General features: G+C 31.5%; 2 protein-coding genes across 2 annotated transcripts; both read right to left on the bottom strand.

The window, feature by feature from the left end:
* Window positions 1-1,911: 1,911 nt before the first annotated feature.
* Window positions 1,912-4,587, bottom strand: LOC114405997 (peroxidase P7-like). Its single transcript, XM_028368528.1, has 3 exons — window positions 4,286-4,587; window positions 3,859-4,053; window positions 1,912-2,673 (listed from the first exon to the last, which is right to left on the bottom strand). The coding sequence occupies exons 1-3, from the start codon at window positions 4,499-4,501 to the stop codon at window positions 2,119-2,121; spliced, it is 966 nt and encodes a 321-aa protein (XP_028224329.1). The 5' UTR covers window positions 4,502-4,587; the 3' UTR covers window positions 1,912-2,118.
* Window positions 4,588-12,274: 7,687 nt separating this feature from the next.
* Window positions 12,275-14,686, bottom strand: LOC114405998 (peroxidase P7-like). The gene is made up of 3 exons (XM_028368529.1): window positions 14,373-14,686; window positions 13,902-14,096; window positions 12,275-13,028 (listed from the first exon to the last, which is right to left on the bottom strand). The coding sequence occupies exons 1-3, from the start codon at window positions 14,586-14,588 to the stop codon at window positions 12,480-12,482; spliced, it is 960 nt and encodes a 319-aa protein (XP_028224330.1). The 5' UTR covers window positions 14,589-14,686; the 3' UTR covers window positions 12,275-12,479.
* Window positions 14,687-22,206: the final 7,520 nt, after the last annotated feature.

Raw genomic sequence — 22,206 nt, forward strand, 5'->3', positions numbered from 1 at the left:
TCGGCGTAGCCAAGACTACCCACAGACTCGAATCTAGTTTCTATTGGTCCACCTTGCGTCAGGACGTTAAGCGCTCCATTCGAGAATGCAGTGTTTGCCAACAAATGAAGACAAGTACTTGTCGACCGGCCGGTCTTCTCCAACCCTTGCCGATTCCCACTGGAGTATGGGAAGACATTTCTATGGACTTTATCACCTACCTTCCACAGTCCCACGGGTTCACCGCCATCCTAGTTGTCGTCGACAGGTACTCAAAGGGAGTTCATTTTGGTGCACTACCCACCAACTACTCTACGTTTAAGGTTGCATCCTTATTTCTGAACATGGTATGCAAACACCACGGGATTCCCCGGAGTATCATTTCTGATAAGGACCCTGTTTTCTTGAGTTCCTTCTGGCGAGAGCTTTTTCGGCTTAGTGGAACTCGTCTGCGCATGAGCACCGCTTATGACCCGCAGACCGACAGCCAAACCGAAGTCATGAATCGCATTTTGGAGCAGTACTTGCGATCATTTATCCACTCCCAACCAGCGAAATGGTTCCGTTACCTCACGCTAGCTGAATGGTCTCATAACACGTCCCTTTATTCAGGTTCTAGTTTTACTCCATTTGAGATAATCTACAACAAGCCACCGCCGACAATCCCTCAGTATCTATAGGGGACGTCCACTAACGAAGTTGTTGATTCACTGATATCCTCCTGCCAAGCGATTCACGAGGCACTTCAATGCAGGTTGAGTAAGGAACAGGCTGCCATGAAGAAACAGGCAAACACCAAGCGCGAACATTGGTCAATGGGTTTATGTTAAGCTCCGCCCCTTCCGCCAGCGCTTTGTCACCGGAATGGTCCACCCAAAGCTATCAAAGAGATTCTTTGGACCTTTCCAAGTTATAGATCGTGTGGGACAGATTGCATATCGTCTCCAGTTACCAGACAATACATGCATCCACCCCGTTTTTCACTGCTCCCTCTTGCGCGCATATCACGAGCCACTTCCTTCTCCCTTGGATGCATGGCCCCTACAAATTATCGATTAGAAACCCATGCCCCATCCACTTTGCTTCAATCTTGGACTCCAAACTCGATAATTCTACGTCCCCACCAACCCGTTTAGTTCTTACCCAGTGGTTGGGGCAACCCTCGGAGGACACGACATGGGAGCCTTGGCAGGAGCTTCGTGACACATACCACCTTGAGGACAAGGTGGTGTTTGAGGACGGGGGTATTGTTAGCAACATACCTCATCAAGAGTCCAGTACAGAAAAGCCCAAAAGGATAACCACAAGACCAGGGTACCTGCAAGACTACGAGACCTAATAACAGCTTCAAGGGAGCAAGCATCAACAGAAACCACTGCAACTAATGACAATAATAATAATCAGCAATTAGTTAGTTAAGCCTATTGAGTTAGTTACAAATAAGTTTGTTAAGTCTGTTGACTTAGTTACAAGTGATTATAAAACTGTAGTATATAATAAAGTTGCATGGAAATGAGAAATACACGAAAAGTTTATTCTTAGAATTCCCTTTTTGGAAGGAGCCTTGTCTCGAAGTAAGGTACCCATAATCCTCTGTCTCTAACAGTGGTGACAATTATGCAATGATGGTTTCAATAGGAGTGGTATTAGCCGTGACAATTATGACAATGGTAAAAACTATTCAATCTCATCCAATAATCCAATAATTATATATAAAACAAGGCCGTTACAAATTCATGGATTAAAGGGATGAAGATCAAATGCATAATTGAGATAGAGAATATATTGATAATCATTTGGTAACATGCTGAATTGAGTAAAAAAAATGAAAATTACACCATGAATAGTCTCTAATTTATAGAGCATAATTTATTGATTTTCTATAACCTCTTATTAAAGCATAAACATAAATTGAAATCAGGCTTCACCAGCTTGGCGAAAAACATATAGCGTATCTTCCAAAATTAAGAATCCCATTTTTAAACATATTAATTCCATAAACTTTACAATGGTTTATCCACGCTTACAGATAATCTCACAATCAAAGCAGGGCTTAAACACGTATACTAAATTATCACAAATACAAATGCACAACGATTTTTAGCCTCCAGATTTCTACTAATCACAACTTATTTTCCTTCAATAGTTGTTCACTTTCCTACAGCTAACACGAATTTCACCTTGATCCCCAGTAAGGGGCTGAATATTTCCCATTTTAACCATCGAATTCGCGAACTCCACATAGAAAGCTTCGGTATCGTAGCTGTACTGTTTAACCAGTTCATCAGTAGAACCACCATTAAACAGTTCCTGATCAGAGTGAAGAAGGCCATTCTTTTGAACCAAATTAGAGTAATAGTTTAGGTCAAAGTTCGCTGCTGTTGAGTCCAAAGGAGCAAGGTTGAGGTCACCACCATTTCTTGGGCAAATGTACTTAAGGTATTGTGCAAAGTTGGGATCAATGTTTGAGTCATTGTAAATATGGTCCTTAAATGTAACACAACGTGCATATCCAATTGTGTGGCCTCCAGAAAGAACAACAAGGTCCTTCTCATCAAGACCATGGTTCTTGAAGTTGGTGATAAGTTGAGAGAGGCTGAAAAATGGTGCTGGAATGTTTGCATCTGCTGCTTCTTTGCTTGCTGTGGTGGAGTCTCTTCTCCCCAGTTGCACCTCCCATGTTGGCCCACCTAACTGCATGGCGCATGCAAATAATTATTGTTCACAACATATTCCATTCATAAGTTACAAGAAAAAATATCTGTGCTATTCAGCATGAGAGAGATATAGGTTGTATTAGATGGTTAAAAAACAAAAAAGAAAAGAAAAGGAAAGATTACAGAAATAGGATCCCCTCTATTAATATAATTTACATTTGTCAGATAAAAAAAAATACACCATGGGCATAGTATGAATTTATACGAACTTGAGTAACAGAAACACTACAATTTTTGGTTGGTATTCAAAAAAAACTCTATAAACATGCATTAAAAAAACTGTCGAATGTCTTAAGGGTTTTATATTCTCGATTCTCATTAGAATATGGCCTGTCATAATCACCCCACATGCGCTTTGACCCAAATACAATTACGAAATAAAACTTTTGTGATCAGTTATAGGTGAATTGAGAATCCACCAGTTCTAAATACTAGTAAATATTCGGACTGAGTCAGTGAGTCCCTAGATAATAAATTTATATAACGGATTTTAATACATTTATTTGGCTTTTGACTTTTATTGAAGAAAAAAAACAGCATTTCACCATCTTATACCCCATCCCCTATCCTAAGTAATACATATAAGTATTTCACAGTCGACTAATTCAAGTCAAAACTGTAAGCATAATGACAATATGATTTAAATATGTTTTATATTTCCGTAAATAATATACATATATTTATTTTCAATTCTTACTATCCTTTTTGTAGCACATGGTAAGGATTACAAATATCGTTTTATATTTTGTAGCAACATAAAGATAAGAACTAAAAGCAATAAATATGTAAAAGCTAAAACATAATTTTTTAATATTTTGTAGGAATATAAAATCAAATTTACTATATTTGAAATAACAGAGATTAATCACAATTCGTTAAAATACTTTCATAATAATAATTATTATAAAAGCCATATATATGTGTGTGTGTTTAAGGTATAGCTAGGAACAAAAACAAAGAATATTGCAGATATTAAAGTATATAAAATTACAAGAATTGAAAACAAAAATCAATACATTGAATTACCAGACTTTAAACATATTTTTTTTATAGATTTAAACACATTTAATTTTGAAAATATTAAATATAATAAGCAACAGTTAATAAATACATTGCATTTGGGGTTAAAATTAGTATTAATTAATGCTGCAGTATTACTCACCGCAACCACGGAGTCACGAGCGACAACAGCCAATATATCTGCGCAAGAAACAACTGGTGTTCCACATGCTTCGTCCACAGCTTGCTTGATGTCATCAACCACTTCAAATCCTCTAACAGACTGAAAATTAGCAAATGCATTCTTTTCGCTGTCAATGGTGGGTGAAGGGTCTAGTAGAATTGAACCATCACAACCCTGAATCATCATTATAAAACCTAGAAATTGTTAGTTAAATTTCAAATTATATGGATTATTAAATCATATTAAGTGAGACAATTAAATGAAAACAGTAAATATAAATCATTTAAATTATTTGAGTTATTGAAATTAAAAGATAGATATAAATATTTTTTTTAAATGATTATGTGATTATTAATTATCAAGGTATAGTTTTCAAACCTAGATGTACATAAACACAAAGTCTTACGTTAACAAAACAATCATGGAAGTGCAAGCGTAGCAAAGAAGCCCCCATACGGTACTCTTTCTGCACCGCAGCCTCTACGACACTTTTGATTGTGCTCAAAGCATTAGGGCACGCATAATCATAGTAATTAGGTGACAGTTGTGAGAAAGCTGAGGTTGCAAGACTTGCAAACACAAAGGCATGGACAAGAACAGAGAAATACCCATGTGATGCCATTCTATTTGTAGTAGTATGCAATGCTATTAGAAATAACAAGTCACCTAGTGATCAATGCTAAACCCTATATATATTATGTTTTGGAATTTATTTGGATTGCTATAACTATTGCTACATTAATTTCTGTATTTATAGACGCAGTGAGACGTGTATGCTAAGGAAAAATAAAACAAATGCTACCATTTTTTATTATTGGTCTAAAAAAAAATATGAATGAACTGCACCATATCGTACCTAGTGATCTGTGGACGGAGTCTATGAAATGACCATTTCACCTCAACGCGCAAAACGTCCATTTTCGGTATAAATTACGAGTTAAGTAATCCTAATTAAAATGATAGAGAATACTTGAGTGATTGATTTAGTCCACTGTATTAGTTGATAATTATATATGTACGTCAACCGCAACCAATAATGATAAAAATGATGTTAACTGTAAAAGGGGAACATATATTGGATACATTCTTCTAGATTAAATGAAAAAAAAGAAACAGTTATAATGTTTTAATGATTTCTTAAAAAATTAATAAAAAAAATAACGTTTTTCTTCAAAGTTAAAACGCGTGGCTTCTGAAACATGCTTTAACGAATATAAACTGTTTCTTTTTTCGAAGTAAACTTATTACATAAGTTTAAATTCTCCTTAGACCGTGATTTTGTGTAATCCGAGTGAATACAAGATCATATTTGAAACTATTACTGGACATTTATCTTGCATGTAATAAGTCAAGTTATTTCTTTTTATTTTAATCGAAGAGAATTTACCACTAACCACTTCACTTCGAATGTTAATGTACTGCACACAATACAGTATTTTTTTTTCATGAGAATCAACCTGATAAATTTGAGTTAAATATATTTTTAGTTCCTCAGATATATAATTATGTCTGTTTCAGTTCTTCAATTTAAATTTGTTAATTTTAATCTCTCAAAGTCAATAAATGTTCATTTTAGTCCTCGGTTAAGACATTGTTAACTAAGCATGTGAGGTAGCAAATTATAATTGTATTATAATTTGTGATGACTTTTTACTGTTAAAAATTTATTTTCTAATTTAGTCTTTAGATATAATTTGTGACAGCTAAAATCATCATAATATGTAAAAGAAAAAAAAATGCGAACTGAAATTCCTAAATTATAAAGTGGCAATCCAACCCAACTTATGCTAAAATGTCTCACTTAGTTCACTTTGTTTTCCAGGTAACTCGACCAAAGGAATAACATGATACATTGGATTCTCGAGTATACAAGAAATAGCATAAATCAACCACTAATTTGAACAAATTGTTTTAAAAAAATGGAAGATGACCCTATTAAAATATAAGTGTAAGGTAAAATTTTATATCAGGTAAAAATAAAAAAATTGAACAATAAATGAAGATAAACTCATAAATTTAAGTCTTAACGTTTTGGATTAAAATGTGAATGTTAGATTTATTTATATAGTGTGTTCACAGATGGATCCATCTTTTGAGTTGTGGAGATAATTGTCCCTCTAGAATTTTTTTACCTATATATGTATAATAAAAAATTACTCCAATAAAAAAATAGATACTTTTCTTGTAAGATAATCTTTTAAAATATATAAAATAAAATAAGAAATAAAAAAGAGAAATTAATTGATTCTAATTTTAAGACTTTAACTTTTTAATTTTGAGATTTAATTATTATTTTAATCCTCTAATTGATTTTTTATGTTTGATTTGGTCCATCTAGTTTTAAAAGGTTTAATTAGGTTCTTTATTTTTTTAAATAACTTCAATTTGATCTTATTTTTCTTCTGTAATCTTTGACTATTTTTAAAAAATGAGACCAAATTGAATCTATTTTAAAAAAATAAAGACCTAGTTAGAAATTTTAAAAATAAAGGGACTAAGTTGAACGTGTTATATAAATCAAGAGATCATTAAATATTTAAATATAAAAGGACTAAATTGAACCTAAAAATTTAGAGGGTGAAAATAATAACCTAATTTTTACATTTCAACTTCTCTAGACATTCAACAAAGCATAATGATTCATTTATTAACTTATACTACTCATTTTCATTTGAGTGATTTCATTCCAATTTTCAAACAGAGCAAGAAAAGGATTAAAAGAATTTCTCATTAATTAATTTTGTGAAGATGTGTGTAATCACATGAGAGAAGATGAATGATTGTTTATATATATATATATATATATATATATATATATATATATATATATATATATATATATATATATAACACAATGAAAACAATTTCAATGCAAATGCATAAAGAACACTTACAATATATATAAGCTTAAGTATTTTTGATAATTTTTTGTTATGACATACATTTTGTAAAAATTTAGGGATATTTTTATTTTGTAAAAATATTATAAACTATTTTTGTCTACCATTAAAATTTTTTTTGGATCCATTAGTGGTTGTGCTCCAGTTTTTATCCTCTCTCATGCACAACAGAACAAACAACAATTATTAATGGGTATATATTTTTCTCAAGCTTCCAAAGTCCCAACAACGGATTAGGCATGATGAAGAACCCCCAATCCTTGGGAACATGGATGGGTATCTAAAGAAAAATACCATTTTTTACCAAGTACAAGAAGTATTACTCAAATTTCTTAAATGGGAATGACAACATGGATGGGTATCTAAGTATCACATACTTGTACTCGTACTTGTCTCATTATATTTTTCTATAATTATTTTAATATATATATATATATATATATATATATATAATATTTATTGTTTTATTTTTTATAATTTTAAAATTATAAAATTATTAGTTTAATTTTTATATAATTTAAGTTATAATAATAATAATTAAATGAAAAGTAAAAAATATACATTTAACTAAAAATATAATTCAATTATTGTGTTTTTAATTTTCAATTTCTTGGTTATTGATTACTTTTTATATATTTTTGAATTAAAATATAATTAATAACTGAATATATTATTTATTTAAAATATATAAATAAATTGAAATTATATAAAATAGTGTGATAGATAACCGGTGGATTTTCTCAAATCCAATAAAACCTGCCAAGAATGGGAAGGGCTATTAAAATTTTACCCGATTCTTTTATACCTGAACCTATTCCACCTTTTAATTGATATACTCATTTTCCAAATAAAATAATGCTAGCTAAACGAACTGCACTGTGCACACACGAATGAAAACTTTGTTTCTAGATGCAGTGTTATACAAGAAACAGCAATTTACATAAACTATTATGCTGCGCATGTGATTAATTTAATCTACGGTAATAGACGGCCATATAGACAGAGAAAGATATTGCAACAGTCATACTATTATTCAGTTGGTTGTAAATTTTTTGGTATGGTATTTGATTTTTATGAATATAAAAAATTAGAATTCTTTTAAAATATTAATACATTTAAAGGACAAAATATACCATATTATGTTAACCGAAAGGTTGATTTAGCGGTTAATTATAAGCGTTTGGGATATGGACATGTGGTTATTTAGGAGTAGGAGAAATAATAACGCAGACTCTAATACACTTTTTTAATATATTAATTTTTATGACTTTCTTTATGTTTATATTATATTTAATTTCATCTTTTATATTTTGAATTTTTTATTTCAGTTATTTATGCTTTCAAACTCAAAATAATCCTTATGAAATAATAATTGTTTTCGAGTTTGAATTGTGATTATGAACCATTTTTTTACTATGGCATCCAACGGATGTTTGAATTAAAAAGGAGTTAAACATGATAAAATTTGCGTAAAACTCATCTCATGAGCTTAATATTTTTTTTAATTAATTTTTCAATTGCTTGTTGGATTGTATTTACATGTGTTTTTTTTTACTATGTTTATCTTTTTTTTTCAAACATCAATGAGCTTCTATGATTTTCATGCAGGTGAATCAGTCTTAAATTATAATCAAGTTGACAATCCTAATTCAAAAATATAAAATCAATGTTTGTTTCAAATTGACTCGCTAAAAATATAAAAGACTAAATTGAATTTTTTAAAACATAAAAACTAAACTAATTATAAACTAAACCATAAAGATTTTATCCTAAAATTATTTTTAAAATAGTGATCTTTGAACTAGATTTTATTCTTCTTAACAAATCTCTTTCTAAATCTTTATATTTCCTTTATACATCTTTTACATGTCAAATCACTAACATAAAATACTTTTTTTTTATCGGTATGATGGATATAAAAAGATGAGTGTATTTGTCATCAAAAGTAGAATAAAAAAATTATTTTGTTATGCAACCTGTTGTTTTGACCTCGTAATATTTGAAATATATTCAAATTAAAATTAAGTTTAATGTCACTTTTAGTCTATTATGTTTCATAATTTTTTCGTTTTAATATATTAAGTTTTAAAAGTTTCATTTCAATCTTTAATGTTTTTAAAATATATCATTTTGGTCATTTTTTCAATTTTTCATTAGAAATGTAGTATTATATTAACTTTTGAATTTAAAAATAGTTTAATGTCATTTTTTATCCATTATGTTTCATAATTGTTTTGCTTTTGATACATTATATTTTAAAAGTTTCATGCTAATTTTTTATATTTTTTAAATGTATTATATTATTATTATTATCATCATCATCTTCATTTAATTTAATCATTTAATAACATTAATAATTTATTCATCAATTATTCTTAATCACAATATAGGTAAGGATTCATTCTTTTATCATTTTGCCTCTTACCATTGACTCAAAAAGATTGTTGTCCTAACCCTACTTTTTTGTCTCCGTCACAACCAACCTCAGTCGAAATTATCGTCTCACCTAACGACAACAATCGTCTCATCGCAACCATCAACAATAGTGCGTTGATGAAGGCGAAGAAAAAGACCAATAACATTCAATTGTGAATGAGATTTGATCAGTTGAGCCAATCAAAATCATTTTCCAATGAAGCGTACCATTTGGCCCCTCTTTGCACTTTTCATCTTTGTCTAACCAGTTTGTAGATGTTGAATGAAAAATACTCTACTTCCTTGGCCTAACCATGCACCACAATGTAGGTCTTTGCTCTCAAACCTCACAATTTAGGATCATGTTTTTATCTTTTGTCGAAGACAACTTTTGCTTTGATCTCCTTCGCTTTTGTCTCCAATAGCATAGCATAGTTGTACATTAAGTTTTAAAAATTTTATTATAATCTTTTTTTATGTATTTGAAATGTATCATTTTTGTTCCTTTTTAAAATTTAAAAGTTAACAAAGCATCAATGTTCCTAACAAAAATTTTAAAGAAAAAAGATCAAAATAATACATTTTAAAAACATAAAAGACAAAATAAAATTTTTATAACTAAATATACCAAAATAAAACAACTACAAAATATAATTGACCAAAAATGACACTAAATCTTACAATTAAGCTCCATCTGTTAGATATACAGACAACCATGCATTTAGGGTTGTAAGTAGTATTGTACAATTACATATCACAATCAAAATTGCAACTTGGAATACTTCTTATTTTACTTAAAGGGTTAGTTTAGTGTCCATTGTAATTCTTTATATGTACGTAATATGTCAAAACAAGAAACAATTGGGTGTCAACAGCCGGCTTGATCTCATTCTCCATTACAAATCCTCATGCAGATTGAAAATTCATATTCACATTCTTTTCGTTGCATAACAACGATATCTGCGGGGTAAATGATTGAATCATCACAGTCCTAAATCACCATCACAAAAAATAAAAAAGACCAGGTGATTCATCAGACTCTGTCAAACTGTTACATCAACTAAGATGGATAGTTGCTGCCCTGTATGATGCCTGGTGGGGGGAAGGGTTGGACTTGACCTAGTAAAAGATCATTATGACCGAAAGATACATTTATTATATTTATAGGCGTTAGAATGAGGAACTAAGGAAGAACTTCTCAAAGTTTAATTACTTTGTGCAAGAAATAGGATAAAGGAATTTTTCCATGTTTGTTATTTTTGGTAGACTACAATTATTCTTTATAGAAGGTAATCTTACTCGAACTAGCTAGGTAAAATTATTATAGACAATAAAATTTGATCTAAGTATTTAATATGTGTGTGAATTAGGCTGGTTTTCATTTACTAATACTCACGGTTAAAAAATAAAAACCTTAGCTTCCTCTAATTTCACGAGTTGTTGGATGCAGCTTCACCTAGTGCGGTATCAACATCACCTTTGACAACCAAATGCAGCTGTTTCCAAGAGAGTGAGAAGGTCAAGGAAACTATGACAAAGAGATGATGGGTGATGAAACAAGCATTTGACGAAACAATTTCTTTCGACGGTGGCGACGTATGGTGGTTTGCAGAAACACTGGAGTGGGCACACTTCCCGTTTATACAAATCTGCATTTGGATTGGTTTTGGGGAGGATTAAATCTGAATCCACATTCAGGGCATTCAAAGATCTAGATCTAAATCGACATGAAGAAGCCAAGAGTGGCGCCGGACAGTGGAGGGTGGAGACAGCCAAAGGAGGGAAGAATAGCATGTTTGTTATCTGGCATTGAATTTGAAGGTGCAAAGACGATGTTTAATGGTGTTTGCGGTGGCTATGGTGCGTTACAAATAGTGTTGACTAACAAAGTGACACTTTATTAAAATTTTAATTTTTAAATTATGTTTATTTTATTCAATTTTTAATTTCAACATAATAATAATAATAATAATAATAATAATAAATATAGTAGCGTTAAAAGTTATCACTATTCACAAAAAAATACCAAAATTTGCAATCTTGACACCATCATCCTGACTTGGATGGAAGGGAGGCATTTTGGAAAATTAAAGGACCAATGTAGCGTTGAAAATTTAGAGATGAAATTCAATTATTATACAAAATTTAGCAACCAAATTTATAATTAAGACTTAAGTTTATGAGGAGAAAATCACCGATTATTATATTTGTCAAACTTAATTAAGTATATGCATTTAATCAATTTAGAAGCATTTTACTTGATTAAATGCATTGAAAAGTCAATGTGTATCGTTAGGGGTATAAAAGCATTTTTATTTATAATTTTATCATTTTATTTTCATTATATTTCTCATCTATTTGTCTTGAACCAAACAACCTAACATTTACTTTATTTTTACTCTATTTCTTATTTCTCTAATTATTTATCCTCTATCTTAAAAGGAGAATCAGTCAATTGAAGGAAGAAGAAATCAAGTCGGATAGCAAAGCTCTCATACTATCAGAAATGTCCATATTCTACAGAGAGAGAATAATCAAGTGAATAGAAAAAAGCTAAAGAATATTTTATATTTGAACACCCATAAATTTCAAACGTTTCATCAACACCTATCATTCTCTCTATTTTTTTCTTCTAATCACACTACATTATCAATTAAATCAATCATTTATCTGGATCTTTGATCCTCTTTTTTTATCTCTCTCAAGGTGTAGACAATTAAGAGGATGTTGGAGAATCAATTTTCAAAAGCAGCAAAAGCTCACTTTATTTGTGTTTATACAAGTGAATAATTGAAAAAGCTGACTCAGAATAACTCTAATTATCATTGTGAGCAGGTCTAACTAACTCAAGGAAGGAACTAGTTATTCAATACATTTGAGTTTCATTATGTGAATTTGGACTTTGGTTTGAGGCTTTGAGCATTGTGCAGTTAAAATGTAAAATTGATTTATGCATTCGGGTTTAAGGATAAGCACAAATTTCTTGTTTTTTTTTCTTTTAATTAGTTCTCGGTCTTTAAAACTGTTTATTAGGAAGAGACTCAAGAGATGATAAAACTGATGTAAAACAAGTATTTTAAAAAAAAAAATATCATCCGAATAGTTCTTTTTAATCAAAACAAACAAACAAATCTTGTATCTTGAAGGATACATGTAAACACAAAACACTTACAATATAATAATTTTAAATTAAACTCGTGCAAAATAATAATGTTCCATACTTACTAGTGCCCTACATATTAACCTACATCACATACTTATTAAATGCTACACTTTTGTAATGAATTAGTTCACTCTCCTGCAGTTCAAACGAATTTCACCTCTATTCCCGGTAAGAGGCTTTATGTTTCCCATCTTAATCATAGATTTTGCGAAGTCCTGGCGGAAAACCTTGGTATTTTGGCTATATTTTTTTACCAATGCATCAGTAGAACCACCATTGAACAGTTCCTGATCGGAGCGAAGAAGCCCTTTCTTGTGAACCAAGTCACGAAAATAGGCTGAATCAAATTGCGCTGCTGTGCGGTCCAAAGGAGCAATGTTGGAGTCACCTCCTTCTCTAGGACAAATGTATTTGAGCTCTTTTGCAAAATGTGGATTGATATTAGAGTCATTGTAGATGTGGTCCCTAAAGGTTGCACAACGTGCATTTCCAATTGTGTGGCCTCCAGAAAGAGCAACAAGGTCCTTCTCGTTTAGTCCATGGCTCTTGAAGTTGCTTATGAGCTCAGAAAGGCTGAAAAATGGTGATGGAATGTTTGCATTTGCTGCATCACGGCTTGCTATGGTGGAGTCTCTTCTCCCCAGTCTCACCTCCCATGTTGGTCCCCCTAGCTGCATGGGGCATGCACATAATTGTTAATGTTACATGTTACTAATTAAAAACAACTTCTTATGTTATTATATGCTTTCAAATTTCATTAGGTCATGCAGGATGGATGTCTAAATGACTAAATCAAACCACTTGATCACACTCAAATAACTATAGTGTTACATTTATTCATATAATATTCTTATGTTATTATGCTTGTCTTTCATTAAGTGGATTTCTTTTCACATTTTCGTGAAAGGATTTTTTTTTTTTGCTGGTAGGTTAGCAGATCATGGTTTACACTCACAGGAATTTATTTGGTGGGAATTGGTCCCAAGTTTCATTTGTAATCACTTTCTTAGAGATGAGTTAAATATGTCTAATTATAGTTTTTTGTTAAACTTGTTTATGTTGGTTTTATGTCACCCATGATTGTTCCATTTTCCCTACTTTTTATGAATAAATTTAATCTGCGGGCATAGGATTGATAGTGACATACTTTTTTTAATTGGTGTAAAGGTAAGTATGAAAAACTATGTTGTAAAATATTCATAGTTCTATTTTTTATATTTAAACATCTTATATTTACTGAGTCAGAAAATCAAAAAGAAATTTATTACAATTGTTTGGTTTACCAGTTCTTGCTCTATTTGCCATGGTAGCCGAATGGTATAAAAATTGAACTATCGACTAAATTAATACAAAATATTAATCACAATTAAATATAGAATAAAATGTTAAAATTTGGACATCTATAATTTACAAACAACCAACCAATATTTCTCATTTCTCTTTATCTTGTAATATCTCATCATCAATTAGAATTTTAAAAGGATGAGATGCTCAAATAAGGATTCTATCATTAATTATTATTAGTAGTGTGTAGTATCACTAACCGCAACGACAGAGTCACGAGCGGCAACAGTCAATATGTCAGCGCAAGAAACAACTGGTTTTCCACATGCTTGGTCCACAGCCTCTTTGATCTCATCCACCAATTTAAATGCTTTGTCGGATTGAAAATCAGGAACTGCACTCTTTTCGCTGTCAATTGTTGGTGAAGGGTCTAGTAGAATTGAACCATCACAACCCTGATCAGTCACCATGATTACAAAACCAAGTGATTCATCAGACAAAAATTACATCAAGAACCTACTATACATGTATAAATAACACTAGTATAGAGAGTTTTAAGTTAACAGAAATATAAGATTGGTCTGGTAATTTGAAAATGAAACTTTAAGAGTAAAGAGAAAAGGAAGATAGAAAAATTATCCGTTTGAATATCTCATTTTGATATTTTTAACAAAATTAAACAAACTAACATCAAACTATCATATATTGAGTAAAAAAACATAAAGTCTTACATTAACAAAACAATCACGGAAGTGTGTGCGTAGCAAGGATGCGGCCATACGGCGCTCTTTCTGCACCGCAGCCTCCACAACACTTCTAATGGTGCTCAAAGCATTAGGGCACGAGTAGTCATAGTAATCACGAGACAATGATGAGAATGCCGTATTTGCAAAAGCTCCAAGTATAAAAGCATAGATAACAATAGAGAAATACTTACGGGAAGCCATTTATATTATGCAATGAATGATGAAAATGGTATCTTACGCTAGATAACAAATCAATATATAGTTAGTGAACAAACAGATATAGAGAATAGAACCAATATCATTGGGTTGCAATAGCCCCATTATATTTAAAGAGAAGAAGGACTATATTATGCTATTTCATACGTAGTAGGTGGTGGTGGACCGAGACTAATAAAATTGACCGATTCGTGCAAAGAAACGTTCATCAAGACATTAATAATGAAATACTTGGGAAAGTCCATGGGATTTAATTTTTAATTGAAAGTTCACCATACAAGCTAGATTAGGTAGTAAATTATTATTACCGGAAACGTACATGGAATTAATAGATCTCGATCCTTGTTGGATCTAGTCAATCCAAGATATCATTGTCATGCTAGTTAATCCTGTTACATGTTCTCATTTTACAATAATTTGTAAGTACTACTAACATGGGTTATCAATATATAAAAAAGTAGTACTATTAGTTTATTATTATTATGTGGAAGCATTTGAAAGTTTCAAATGCTCATTCACTTGCATATCATTAATTATATGGCGTACGCGTAGTAGTTTAAACTGAGGTGAAGAGTAGTTTCTCAAATTACGGTTTAATTAAGTTTATAATTCCTTTTTTTTTATGGCGTGATGTAAGGTATTCCTCCTTATTTATTTGTTTCTGAACCGTTGAGTCTATAATGTTTTTTTTTATCATGACCAAATTAAAATACAATCATCCAGAATGGTTAGAAAATACTGTTGAATAATCTATCTTTCGAGTGATTTGACAATTAAAAATCAACACCTAATGCAATGACGTTTTTTATATCCATTTTAATTATTTGGTGGAAAGTTTCAAATATATATGAACCTGTAAATAAATATTTAAAACTACCCACAAATTGTTGATCCCAATAAAACTGAGTTTAATTTTTTTAAACAAAATTTCAAACTTTATGGATGAAAATTAATAATTAAAAGGGACTATACTTAAAATAGTCAACCAAATTATTTAATAAATATTATTAATTAACAACAAAGTTAATGAATATTCTACATCAATATTATAATAACTAAATAAATTTTTAAAACTAATATCAACTGTGTATAATACAAATAAAACAAATATATACCACTCAATTTGAGTAAGAAGTATTGAAGTAATGGAATAAAAGCAAAAAAAAAAATAAAAATAGAGAATTGAAATCCTATTAAATGGAGGAGTATTAACTTCTTTTAATGAGGGAATATAATAATTACGCTCCGTCTTGAAAGGAGATCACATTTTTCTCCAAATAAAATAATAAAAACTTGCTAAAGATGTTACTTGTATTTTTATTCTGAAATGGGATTACAAAACTTATTGTAATGATCTCTATATTAGGTTATGTTTAAATATATTTTTTCTAAATATTATTTTGGTCTATTACATTTTTCATCTTTTAATTTAGTCATTTATATTTATAAATGACTCATTTTGATTTTTCTATCCATTTATCATTAACGTTATTATTAGAGTTATAAATTTTAAAATAATTAATTTTAACATGGTGAAATTTATAAACTTTTCTTATGTTGTTAATGCATTGTGGAAATCTGACTTGAAGGGATCTGGTACAAGGTATGAAAACAAACTTTGGATTTTTATATTGTTTTCTGTCCAGTTTTTCAAAAACTTTTTCTTTGATTGATTGGCTTGCTTCATTGATTTTGAGATTTGAGGATGAAACACTATTACAAAATAAATTTTTAGGACACACTTTTTAAGATGATTCTGAAAATCATTTTTAAAAGTATATATGAAATTTTTTACCACAGCGATTTTGCAAAAATCGTCTTAGAAGGTTGACATTCTAAGACAGTTTTCTAATAACCGTCTTAGAATTAAGTATATTTTTAAATACTCTTTTCTAGAAATCCTAATTCACCCACTCTTTTCTTCTCCCTCCTCTTCCCTCCTCGTTTCATTTTCCCCACCCCAACCACAAAGTCTTCGTGTTCGGTCACTCCAAACGCTTCATTCAGCATCTTTGCCACGTTGTCAAAGAATGACCACGTCTCCCTACTCGATTTGTGTCTCCAACTCCGTCTCACTCTCCTCTCCTCCTCCTCCGCTGCGTGCCTCATTCTGACGATGTCGAAGCCTTGCCGGAGTGGACTCCCTCCTCCTTCTCCCTCGAGTTCTGCCAATTCGTGTCGGTGAACATGCTGCTTATGCCGATGAGAAGACACCACTAGCGTGACTTCGATGACGATGACGACGATGCAATAGAGGAGATGTTGTTGCAGCATGAAATTGTACGTCGACGACCCCTATGCCCATGTTGAGCACTTCGACGGAGAGGCTGAGGGCAAAAACAACGCTCAGAGCTCCAAAAACGATGATCCCATTTGACAAGTGCTTATTGAAAAATTTATTCAAAGAGAGCTTATTCTGATTTTCCTGTTTGTTAATTGTTAAGTGACAACTGAGATTTGGACATGAGTGAAATTACAACCAATAAGATGATTTTTGTTAGCATTCAATTTTAAGTTTTAGGGTTTAGTCTTATGAGGGTACAATATTTTTGTCTATACTTGATGATGTTATGGGTGAGATTTTTTTGCTTTTGTGATGTGATGCATTTGTTAGGAGCAGAGGGGAGGGGAAGAAAACTACACTACTTGGTTTCGAGGACCAAGACCTCCTTACAAACTAATTTTCTAAATTCTTCTCTTTCTGCCTTATTCATTGATTCTTAGAGCTTTTATACACAATTGCATGTCTATATTCCCACTACAATAACCGCTACAATAACCAATACAATAACCGTTATAATAATCACTACAATAACCGCTATAATAACCACTACAATAATGGCACCCCCACTACAATAACTGCTACTAGAATGATAACTACCCCTATGACAGGTTTCCATGGCAGATCATCTTCTTCCTAACATTCCCTAGCCCATCAAAAACGCCTTGTCCTCAAGGTGTTGGGTGTAGAAAACAGAACCTGGATCCCAAATGAAAATGGGTGTAAGAATTAGTGCCTGAAGATGATTGTGGAGACAGAACCCTTTGGCAGCAACGAGAATGACGAAGATGAGGAGGAGGAAGGGGTGGTTGAGATTTGTGTCCCTGACCGTGGCAGCACACACAACAGAAAGGGAGAAGTGGATGTCAGAGGGAAGGATGCCACGACTAGAGGACTTTGTGTGGGACCGATGACTGGCGACCGGGATGGATTCGAAGGAGAGTGTGTGGTGCTTGTTAACGGGAAGGTGGAAAGTTGTCATGGGAAGGGGAGACAACGTGATTTCTGCTGTTGGTGGTGGCTTAGCAGAGGAAGAAGTTGAGTTGATTGTCTTAGGAAGCAGAGGCGGCATGGGTGGTGACTTCGCAGAGGCAGAAGATGGAGAGGGTTGTTTAGGTACCATGGTATTCAATATCCGAATAATGGCATCAAGTTTCGAAGTAATGGAAGTTTGGTCTGCAGCAATGAAAGTTTGAATTGCAGCGAGTTTGGCCATGGCGGCCTCGAGACGATCCACACAGGCGATGGAAAGTTTGGTGTCCGCCATTGAAGAGTGGCAGGTCGGACCAATTGTTAGGAGCAGATGGGAGGGGAAGAAAACTACACTACTTGGTTTCGAGGACCAAGACCTCCTTACAAACTAATTTTCTAAATTCTTCTCTTTCTGCCTTATTCATTGATTCTTAGAGCTTTTATACACAATTGCATGTCTATATTCCCACTACAATAACCATTACAATAACCGCTATAATAACCACTACAATAACCGCTATAATAACCACTACAATAACCGTACCCCACTACAATAACCGCTACTAGAATGATAGCTACCCCTATGACAGGTTTCCATGGCAGAGCATCTTCTTCCTAACAGCATTTGATTCTAAATTTGTTTTTATAGAGGAAACTCCTGAGAATTGGAATCATGTGTCGGATATGCAATCCTTGCGCTCTCTAGATTGCGCCTTTCTTTTTCCTGGTAAGGTCTTTCCTTCTTTGGTGCATGAATCTTGATGTTTAGATGCCTTATTTGATCTCTAATAGGTCCCATGGGAAGTTGATGGGATCAAATTTATTTTTGGAATTCAAGTGAACAAGTTCATATCCTAGCATGCCTATCTTCTTGTAAGCAAGACATGGAGATTATTACTCCATTTAAAGTTGCTACCGTGATGAGTAACAATGCCATGGGTCACGGTAAAGTGCTTGGGTGCTTATCATTTGTGAGATGGATAAACAAAATAATTTGAACTTAATTATAGAAAAAATAATTTAAAAATAGCATTGGAAAAAAAATATAACCTATTAAATAATTTGCATGCTATCTTAAAGTGATTTTTTTTATCTAAATACAAAATTTTAAAATTATAAAATTCAAACACACTCTTATGTTGCAATCCAAATCACATTCCTAGACCCTTTTTTTAAAACCCTGATAGCCAATATATACTGTGTAGGGTTTATTTTCGGAAATAAATTGTGGAGGTTGCTTGCTTAGTGAGTCATTGAAAATCATTTAGTAGAACTATATAAAATCTTACTTTATCTTGGTGATATTGTGATTTGAGTTTATTGCCAGCTCTCCTAGTCTGCTTTGATTCTTCTTGTAATTGCATTATCAATGTTTACACTATTTTATATTTTTCTGGGGAATTTGGAGCCAAATATTTCCTTGTGCTACTTGGGTTGTTGTTGTGGAGTATATTGACATGTGTATTATTGTCATAATTTAGATTTCTGGAACATACCTTTTGTGATGTAAGTATTGCTTGACTTTAGTCTTTCACTTGCTGAAAACCTTGGTCTCTTATCTACATTTTACTTAAGCTTTTGTTAAATTTCAAATATATTTTAGTGGCATATGCCTTGCCTCTATAATACCTCAGAGATCTTTATGAAAAATTTGTCCTATGATATCCTCCTAATTATGCCTGGCCATTCTCGTTACTCAGATTACTGATCTGATTCTATTTTCCTATATTTGGAAGGATCCAGATTCTTTTACAGGTGAATGTTGGTGTTGATTTTCTTAGAGACCCTTGCATAGAAATTCTCCAATATGAAAAGTATCAGGAGAAAATATTGTCTACTGAGAAACGGGATCAATGTGGAGCACTATTAAAATGGATACTTCCATTAGATAACACTCTCCCATTTGCTGCTCGCCTGTTATCTCCTCTCCTCAATTCAGGAATTGGTAACACCTCTCAGAGGTCCAATTCCTCAGCATCACTTGTCTCAGTTTATTTTTGTTGAATATTGGCTCTATAATGTTACTGAACCAAATTATCTGGCATATTTACCTTTATTTTTGTTGAATATTGCACCTTCATACTTTTTTTGGGGAGGGGGGGATTGTACTGTTAATTACTTTATGCTTCTGTTTTTATTAATATTTCGTAAGTTGTTCTCCAGAATGTTGCTTCTACACATGTTCCAGATATTGTGATATTTGTAGATTCCATAACAATAGTTTTCGAAGAGGCTACAAAAAGTGGACCACCATCCTCATTACCGATTGCATGTATTGAAGCTGGAAATGGCCATTCTTTACCAAATTTAGCCCTCAGGTGACAGTATATAAGTTTAGGAAATGGAGGGGAATCTTGCTATTGACAGTATATACATATATATAATTAGAATGCAATATTGATAGCGTAAATGTTTGTACTTTGTAATTCATGATAGAGAGAACCTTTTATTTATAAATTCTGATAGAGAACCTTTGCCATCTAGTATGTTTAAATTATTCTGATAAAAAAACATACATCTTTTTTCTTTTACGAATTTATTTGATTTTAGAACAAGGTAAATATTTTAAAATAAAGGGATTAAAAATAAATAAATTCACATAGGTAATCTTTTCAGTTTGAAAAAAAATGATCCTTTGAGTTATTACAGAAAACTAAAAATATTTTATATTACAAAAGACATGGCTGGTTAATTTTCCATTGATTTGACACTAAACTTGTGGTGTACTCATTTTTAAAGATTCAATATTTTACAATATGTCGTACTTATTGAAAAATATGTATTATATATTCTGATTACACTAAACTTGTGGTGTACCCAGTTTCTGCCTTTGTGGCTTTAACTTTTGCTTAGAAAAAAAAAAAACCTTGAGCTTGGTCCTTACTTAGTCACTCCTTTCATATTATGTATCTACTGAGGATAAACTGGCGTGGTTGAAATTAAACCAAATTATCTATTTTGCAACAAGGTGAAAGTCAGCCTTAGATATGCAAATCTCATTTCGGTGCTTCCAACTTGAATTTCAGTGTTAGCCTGGCCTATGTTCAATAAAAATATTATGGCAACTTTGAGAAGGAAGGAAGATGGACTCTCAGGAAGTCATTCTTCTCCAATTCGCTTAACCTATGCAGAAGATGCCTTACGAACCATGAGTTTACATGAAGGTGCAAAAACTACATCACTTTGTTGAATGCGGTTTATTATATTGTACATAAGCATAGACAACAAGTTAAAAATAGAAAAAATTTATTAGAAAAGAAAGTATTTATTATATTGAAAAGATAAAAGTCATTCAATACTTGCCATTTTAAAGTAATTTAAAATATTTAATAGGGTGTATTTAATGCTTTTATACCATGTACTCATGGATGGACACACAATAGACAGTTAATTATTAAGAATATAACTATTTTTAAACTCTAATACCTTCTATGCCTAAGTCTGCAGAAATTGATAATACATCATGTTTACATTTTCACTAAAAAAAATAATGCATGGTTTGTTAAACTTAATTTTATGCTTGTTATAGGGATAATGTTTTTTGTTCCTTTTTTCCATATCTATTAGCATGGAGAGTATATCTCTGTTTCTTTATATCAATATGTCTTAATAATTTTATCCTAATATTATTATTATTATTATTTCAGAATATATAAAATTGAAATAACATGTGATTAGAAATAGAAATCTAAGATGGATTGGAAAAAATTTATCTAAAAATTTTAATTATTTTTTAAAAGAAATACATTATAAGAAGGTTGTCTATATTCTATGATAATTTTTATGCAAAACCAACTTAGAATTTTTAAAATATTTTAGGGATCAATTAACATGTGTCCTTTCATTAATTCTTTCTCTTTTAATTTGTTCAACATTTTTTTTTCGTCTTAATAATTTTTTACCACTTGATTAAAAAAAATCACTATCAATTATTTTAAGTTTATAAAATCATGATTCAGTATTAGATCTTTATACAATAATATATCTCTATGACAATTTTAATGATCAGGTTGAAATATAAACTAACACGAATTTAAGTAAATATTTAACTATTTACTTTCACATTGAAAAATTGATTTTAAATTTTAACTTTAGAAAAAAATTCTAAGTTGAGGATCTTTACATAAGTTTTGGATTTAACAAAAAAAATTCATTTTCAATTTTACTATTAACTTATTTTTTAAATAAAAATATTCAAAACACATGTGCAAACTGCTTCAATACAACTTGTCTCACAGCATTAAAGCACAGGAACTTAATTACGCACAGTACCCTTGCGGCCATCCACACATATCACCAAGAAAAAAACACACACCACTGCTCCACACGGTTTGGAAACTAGTCTAAAGT

The sequence above is a fragment of the Glycine soja genome, chromosome 3 (assembly GCF_004193775.1).
Source record: "Glycine soja cultivar W05 chromosome 3, ASM419377v2, whole genome shotgun sequence".
In the NCBI taxonomy this organism is placed as follows: domain Eukaryota; kingdom Viridiplantae; phylum Streptophyta; class Magnoliopsida; order Fabales; family Fabaceae; genus Glycine; species Glycine soja.